The sequence below is a fragment of the Protopterus annectens genome, chromosome 4.part0 (genome assembly GCF_019279795.1).
Source record: "Protopterus annectens isolate FY-2018-M chromosome 4.part0, PAN1.0, whole genome shotgun sequence".
Lineage (NCBI taxonomy): Eukaryota > Metazoa > Chordata > Ceratodontiformes > Protopteridae > Protopterus > Protopterus annectens.
In genome coordinates this window covers 927,979,187-927,987,482 of record NC_056733.1, presented here as the reverse complement: position 1 = coordinate 927,987,482, position 8,296 = coordinate 927,979,187, and the positions used below count along the sequence as shown (strand labels likewise).

Genomic DNA, 8,296 nt, shown 5'->3' with positions numbered 1-8,296 from the left:
TTAAATTAGGAGAAAATTTCTTGCATGTTTACTTTCTGCTAATCCTTTCATTGCTGGGGAAATTCTGTGCTTAAAAGCCAAGGCTCATGTTCACTCCCCTGTGTTGACCTCCGTGACCTTTGTTCCTTCTCTTGGAATTCTGGCTTTTCCAAAGATGACTCTAGCATGAGTGCAAGAAGCTCTAGGCCTATGAGAAGCTGGTTGTTCCCACCTGATGGTGGTGCTTTTCTGAAAGTGTCATTCTTTCCAGATTTAGTACAAGTGCAGTCTAAACAAACCTTAAATTAGTAAAGGTTCTTTTATTTGTGTTCTGCAGATATCCCTTTCTGCAATGTGTGTTAATCTCTGGTTGTGTTGTGTGTATTGTAGGCAGCTTTGACAGTGATGTTTGTTAATCTTGGCATCATCAAGGGTAATATTTCCTGCCTTATACCATCTGATCAAAAGCAGAAATCTGGTTCATTGCACTGTAGTAAAGCACTTCCAAGAGTTTTAAATGGGAATCTTAATGCAAGGCTTTATGACCTAGAGGCTGAACTGGCTGACCTAATGGAATTGGAGGACAAAGTTTGTCTCTTGGAAAAATTGCACTCTGGTTGGCATTATTTTGGTTTGGCAAATTTTGTTGCTTCAAGCTTTTATATATGGAGGCTTATTTAATCTTTATAAAGACTGGGACTCCGGCATTGCTTTATTTTGTACAATGTAGTGTTTAAGTGTTAATTTTCCATTCTCCTTCTCATAGATTGACAGTGGCAACTTGTGTCCTCTGTCAGAATGGATATCCATCAGTTACATGATGTTTTATTTTCCAAACATTGCACGATGAGTAATGTACCAACTTTTTCTGCCCCTTTTTTTTTCCAAGTAAAGCGATTGCAGTGGAGATAAAGCATCCATCATACTGCCATATTGCCCTTGATGTGCATTGTCACTGTCATATTGCCCCTGATGTACATTGTCACAAGAAATCCATCAGGGTCAGTGCTGTGAAAGAGCATTACATTCAGGCTGGCAGCTGTAATTTATTCAGAATTGCACATTTGTGCTGTGGACACTTTGTCGTCTTTGCACAGTTTAACAGTCCACTGCAGCAGTGATGTGCCTCTTGGAATGACAGCTATGTGGGTATTGGGGTCATGAATCCATCCTTCTTCCTTCTGGGCTCCCTGTTTTCAGCTTGGGACAATTCTGTTCAGACATTTTGTACCCACAGAGGGCCTAAAAAGTAAATTTTAACAGCTATGCAACACTTACTCTGCATGTGGGGACCCAGATGTTTTTTACACTAGTAGCTGGTGAGGGAATAGTAAGGAAGTACTTGTTTGCAAAGTGCTCTGTAAAACAGAAGATCTGATGTAAATCTTCATTCATTCCTTACTGATAGGACTTCGGTTCCATCCTCGGAACTAACTCTGCCAATACAGAACTTGTGCCAGCCAAAAAAAATAACTGTAGCCAAGTCCTACCCATAGTGCCCCTCTCCTTTCTTCAGATCTCGTTTGCCTGTGTGCAGTATAGTTAAGAAAGGATTCCAGAATGTTTGCGATAAGTAACTTCTCAGAGATGTTAATGTTTCTCAGGTCTCAGAGTTAATTGTAGTAACTGATGTTCTGTCTTTGTTATGCACAGGTATCAGCAGTTTCAGCCATCATTCTGTCTCTGGTGCATCCAGCCAGGATCTGAGCAGCCTGGCCACAGACCTCTTCATGCCTTTCCTCCAGCAAGAAGGTAAGTGCCGAGGGTTGCGATAATGGGAGGGAAGAGTTCTGCACGTTACTTGTACGGGGGGAATACACCATTGCAGGGATTCTTAAAGGCCAGCACTAGGCGTACACTGTGTGTACTCTTTGTGGTAACCTTTATGAATCCCTCATGTCTTGTATGGGAGGAATTTGTATTAACTAAATTTTATGGAGTAGGTCCCAACATACTGTAAGAATTTCTTGCATCCTTGCACCTGCAGACCTGGGTAGTTTAGGAGTTACATTTGTGCTGCAGACCTCGGTAGTTTAGGAGTTACATTTGTGCTGCAGACCTGGGTAGTTTAGGAGTTACATTTGTGCTGCAGACCTGGGTAGTTTAGGAGTTACATTTGTGCTGCAGACCTCGGTAGTTTAGGAGTTACATTTGTGCTGCAGACCTCAGTAGTTTAGGAGTTACATTTGTGCTGCAGACCTCGGTAGTTTAGGAGTTACATTTGTGCTGCAGACCTTACATTTGTGCTGCAGACCTCGGTAGTTTAGGAGTTACATTTGTGCTGCAGACCTGGCTAGTTTAGGAGTTACATTTGTGCTGCAGACCTGGCTAGTTTAGGAGTTACATTTGTGCTGCAGACCTCGGTAGTTTAGGAGTTACATTTGTGCTGCAGACCTCAGTAGTTTAGGAGTTACATTTGTGCTGCAGACCTCGGTAGTTTAGGAGTTACATTTGTGCTGCAGACCTGGGTAGTTTAGGAGTTACATTTGTCCTGTGTTTTTCTGGGCTGTCCTATGTGAGACAATGAAAGCTTTACTGTTTCTTCACTTGTGGGTTATCTTATTGACTTTGACGATCCTAATGAACAGATTTCAGCAGATTGCACGCTTTTAGTATCCATGATTGAGTTTAATCTTTGTGGGGATGGTCGTGTGTATTGAAGATATTTGTTCACCAAGTCCCTTTATGTTCAAAAGAGACAAAGCCTGGAAAACCTGGATCAAAACCAAAGAACTTCCCTCTCTGCACAACTATAGACATCTCAGAAATCTTACTAAAAAACTAACCAATGGTGATAAAAAATCCTTCTACAACACTGCCCAACTAAACAGCAAATCCAACCCCCCAAAAGTTCAGGTCCACCCTTAACAAACTTCTTTCTCCAGGCTTTCCCTCAAACCCCTTGCCCCTACCCCAACACTTCACCCATAGAAACAGACACTCTGCTTAACAAACACTTCATATATACCATCCAATCACTCACTCCAACAAATAACACTACACCACTGTCCATCCCTCCCAACCTATCTAACACCCCTCCTTTCTCCATACATCCTGTTTCTACCTCCTACATTCGTTCCCTCCTTTATAAGCTCAAACCCTGTTCCCCATTCATAGATAGTCTATCTCCTACATTCCTCAATAGCTTATCCAGTATCCATACTAATCAATCAATCTATACAGGAATCCACTGTCCCAACCCCCTGGAAATCCTTTTTTTCGCCATCCCTCTACATAAAGGTGGAAACTCTACTGACCCATCTAACTATCGCCCCATAGCTATCCTACCACCCCTCTCCAAGATTCTCGAAAAATGCGTACACTCACAACTCCTAAACCACCTCCTCACATACAGTCTTCTCACTCGCTTCGTCTCAGCACAGTTTTCGTCCTAATCAGAGCACTACTACTCCTGTCCTTCGCCCATACTATTGCAGAAGCCCTAGACAATAGTAAACTAATCTCCTGTCTTTTCCTCGAACTTTTCAAGGCCTTTGATACAGTCTCCCATCCCCTTCTGCTATCAAAACTAGCTATGCTTAATCTATCCTCCTCCTCCCTTGCCTGGTTCTCCACCTACTTATTCTGTAGACAACAATCCGTGAAATGGCTTTATTCTCCTTTCATATCTGTTCCAGCAGGTGTACCCCAAGGCTCCATCCTGAGTCTCCTCCTTTTCAATGTATTTACTGATGACCTCCACACAGCCTGCCAGCAGTCATCCCTCATCCATTATGCCGACGATTCCACTCTCGTCTCCATCTCTGAACTTCACACTTGCACACAACAGGTCTTCCTATCTACCGAGCAATGGCTAACCAGTAACCTTCTCATTCTTAACACTAAAAAGACAAAACTCTTACTTTTTCGTCCCCGCTCACTCTCGCTCCACAAATCAACCTTTACAATCACTTCCTCAAATAACACTACTATCAAACCAGAAACCACACCAAACTCTTAGGTGTAATCATTGACAATGAGCTTAAATTCAATATGCATATACTTCAAAGCATAAAAAAGACACACCAGAAACTGGGCTTACTTTACCGTAACAAAAGATTCTTAACAACTAGCACAAGACTCTCCCTTGCCCAAGCCTTTCTCCTACCCTCCCTCACTTATGCAGCCCCTGTATTCATTAACCTTAAAACTACAGCCTTAAATAAACTCTAACAAACTTATCATAAGATAGCTAGATTTGCCACTAATGCCCCATATAATGCACATCAATGCCTATCTTTAAATTCTCTCCAATGGCTTGAGTTCCCTCATGTACTGCTTCTATCCCAACTTCAAATGCTACACACACCATTCTTTACAACCCTTCCTCCTGTCCTGTTCTCAATTCCCTCATCTCTTGCTATTCTCCAAGTTGTACTCTCTGTTCCTCTAATCAACTACTACTCCATACTTACCAACCCAAAAAACAATAGGAAACTCTCCACTCCTCTAATGAACTACTACTCCATACTTACCAACCCAAAAAAAAAATAGGACCCCCTCTCCGCTCCTGTAATCAACTACTACTCCATACTTACCAACCCAAAAAAAAAAGGAACCCCTCTCCGCTCCTCTAATCAAGTACTACTCCATACTTAACAACCCCAAAAAAAAAATAGGAACCCCTCTCCACTCTAATCAACTCAAAAACAATAGGAACCCCTCTCCGCTCCTCTAATGAACTACTACTCCATACTTACCAACCCAAAATAACAATAGGAAAACTCCTATATAAATATTCAACTAGCCAAGCTTGGAACAATCTTCCCAAAAGACTTGCGTGCCATCCATCCACCCACCCCCACTTTAAAGAAAAACTTAAAACTCGTCTACTTAACACTAAGATCTGTCCCTGCCAAGCCCCAACCTAAACTGTCAACACCCCTCCCTTATCTACCCCACATACAATCTCAATGCCTCAAACACAAACAAGTTATTCTACTCTCTATACCTCTCTCCTAATGACTAATCTACTTCTTGTAAATATGTAAATAAACTGTTTGCCTCTGAATTGTAATTACATATACTCTGCATTATACATACTTTGTATTACCTAGTTCACCACCTGCCTTACTGTTCCACTTACTTTTATTAATTAAGCAGATTGGTCTTACATTGTCAAGTTTATATCTTTTTCTGTATACTTTGTTGTTAAATTGGAGCTTTTCTCCTCTGGTCTCTGAAAATGGGCCACAAACCCAGCTGGACTAACCCGGTTAACAAATGTCAATAAATAAATAAACAATAGTGTAGCAGCTGTCTTGTGTGCACAGTTCTAGACAGAGTTGGAAAAATCGTCGTGTAGTATGTACAGTGTAATGTAAGGATGAAGTTATTTTGAAAGGTCCTTTGATTGCACTCTGATTTGCTGCGACGTGTAGCCATGTACCAGAAGGAGAACCTCCGATTACACCAACTTAAAATTAATTTTCAGTTTTAATTTTTGGATTTGAGCTTAATTGCCAGTTATTTTGGCAAAGAGAGATAGTCGCGCACTGAAACTTAAATAAAATTGAAACCAGAGATGCAGCTGTTCCCCTTAGGAACAAAACCCCAGAAACAAACCCACATGTTGGAGCCATATCGGCCATCTTTATAATAAAAGGAAAATAATTTTGATTAACAGTAAGAATAGTAATTCCCAGAATGTTAGAGCCCTGAAATAAGTAAACAGTTTAGGAGCTTAATAAAATCCACCAAAGCCAAGTTTGAGGCTAAAATAGCTACCCAGGCCAAAGACAGTCGCAATGCATTTTGTAGTTGTGTTCGGAATCTGACAAGTACAATGCAGTAATGTGTTGAGCCGATTGTGAATGATGTCGCTTACACTGAGGCTGATTATGTAGTGACCCTACTGACTGATAAATTTAGCTCTAACTTCACTCGTCTCCCCTAATGATATACCTGAAACTGGCTCGCTTCCAGTTATTGCACAAGACCAAGTCCTAAAATTGCCATCAACAGCTGAAAATATTGTATCAATGGGTCCTGACAGTATCCCTGGATGTATCTAAAATAGCATGAAGTACTATTTAACCACACTTCTAACCACACTGTACCAAGCAAATGGAGAGCAGCTAGAGTTATTCCCCTTCATGTAAGGAAGACCTTCCCCAAACCCAGGAAATTACAAACTCCTAAGCTTTACCAGCCTTGTATGCAAAGCCATGGAAAGACTTATGGAAGTAATCAATCAGGATACAGGGAAGCTCCAAACGTTGTAACCTTCTTAGTTTGGATTTGTCAGGAGCAGCTCATGCTTACTCAACTGTGTGTATTTTCTTTAAAGGTCACCAGAGCAATGGGTGAAGGCAAAATTGTACACACCTGCATACCTAGACTTGACTAAAGCTTTTGACACAATTCACCACTCAGGCATAGTTACAGAAAAATGCTGTTTTGCCAGCTGGCTTACAGATAGGCTGCAGATGATCAAAATAGGGCAAGTTACCTCCACAAAGACTAGTTACCAGTGGAGTCCCCCAGGGTTCTGTGCTGGAGGTCTCTCCTGTTTGGCATCTTCTTTTCTGAAGTAAAAGTCAGTACCAAAGGGCTCTGGCTGTCTTGCTGATTAAGTTTGCAGATGACTACAAGCTACGTGCAGTCATTGACTCGACAAATGACTTGGCCATCCTACAGGAGGAGGGTTGTCCCTGAATAACTGGTGACAAAATCGTGAATTATAACTAAATGGCAAAAATGCATTATTGTATTTTTTGGGAAGTCCTCTGCTCAACAGAACTACCATGTTGACAACACTCCTCTAAGAGATCACCCAGTTTGTGATGTGGGAACTTAAGTGGACAGTTAGCTGACTTTCAACCAATATGTCTCCATTGTTGTGACAAATTCCTTCTATATTGCACAACTTATAAACAAATGATTTGTGTCTAGATCCAGGGATGCCATTGTCCCCCTGTAACTCGGTCCTCATTAAGATAGTCATTGAACATAATGCCCCCTTTGGCATGTATATGTTCAGGTATGGGTATGTGCAACAACTGTAATACCCACAGAGTTACCTTAGTAAAAGGATACAAAGCCTAAACATTGTCCTTCATGGACCAACTCAAAGGCCTCTCACTATACTCAGTATCCTTCAGACTGCTAAGAGATGACCTATGTCTGCATACAAGGCATCCTCCAACCCATTACCGCTGGATTTACTGCACATAAGTCAAATGGCATCCAAAGTACTTTGTCTAGGGATCTAAACTTCTTCTAGAAGGGTTTCTATTAGATGTATTATTGATAAGCTCACCAGCCTGGGCATAAACCCTTATCTCACAAGATGGATCGCAAACTGGCGCTCAGACAGATCCCATAAAGTAAGAGTAGCGGGATCTATGTCCGAATTCAGACCAGTAACGAGTGGTATGTCTCAGGGCTCTGTCCTGGGGCCCCTCCTGTTTGGCATATACTTCTCAGAAGTACAGGCAAGCACGGAAGGGCTGTGGCTGACTAAGTTTGCAGACTACTGCAAACTGGGTGCTATAATAGAGTCTCCGGCCGACATGGAGATCCTCCAGAAGGGCCTAAATGAGACTGATGCATGGTGTCAAAGCCATGGTCTCAAGCTAAATGCAAAAAAATGCATAGTAATCCTCTCTGGAAAAAACAGAGTAACCGCAAACTACAACATAGGAGGTAATCCCCTGAAATCTGATGAAGAAATAAGGGATCTAGGGACCCAAGTAGATAGTCAGCTTTCCTTTGATAACCATATTGCCAAAGTGGTTAGAAAATCCTTCTATGTGACCCATCTGATCACGAAAGGGTTCGCTTTAAGATCTTAAGGATGTAATTGTGCCCCTCTACTCTTCCCTCATCAGACCCATTACTGAGTACAATGCACCAATTGGAATGTACCTGGCTAGACAACTCCAGGAGCTGGAGAGACCACAAAGGTACCTAACCAAGAGGATTACTGGCCTCAAACAGTTGCCCTATGCAGCACGATTGAAAAAGCTTAGACTGTTCTCTGTTGCATACCGCTTTCTCAGAGGCGATCTCTGTCTAACGTACAGAGCCATGTCCAACCCAGAATTGTTGAACATGCTCCATCTTAGCAAAACCAAATCTACTCGAGCTACACGCTCTAGGGATATAAACCTCAACACAACAATGAATAGAACATGCTGGAGGGATAGATTCCCTTCGCAGAGACTTCCCTTACTATGGAACAGGGTCCCAATCTACATAAGACAGAGCCCCTCACTATCACTCTTCGAGGAACCTTGATGAGTGGATGGGTAACGGAAAGTCCACACCGGGGATCACACCAACAGCACTACTAGATAGGGGCCAAGGTTACTAG

The 8,296-nt window shown here is 42.0% G+C and overlaps 1 protein-coding gene across 1 annotated transcript in view; it reads left to right on the top strand.

Annotated features, from left to right (window-relative positions):
- GCN1 (GCN1 activator of EIF2AK4) overlaps positions 1-8,296 on the top strand; it is a gene marked incomplete in the record, with an annotated part of 2,100,248 nt that overhangs the window by 168,282 nt on the left and 1,923,670 nt on the right. Inside the window, 1 exon segment of the mRNA XM_044068902.1 lies at positions 1,633-1,731. Within this exon segment, the coding sequence (XP_043924837.1) occupies positions 1,633-1,731 (99 nt within the window).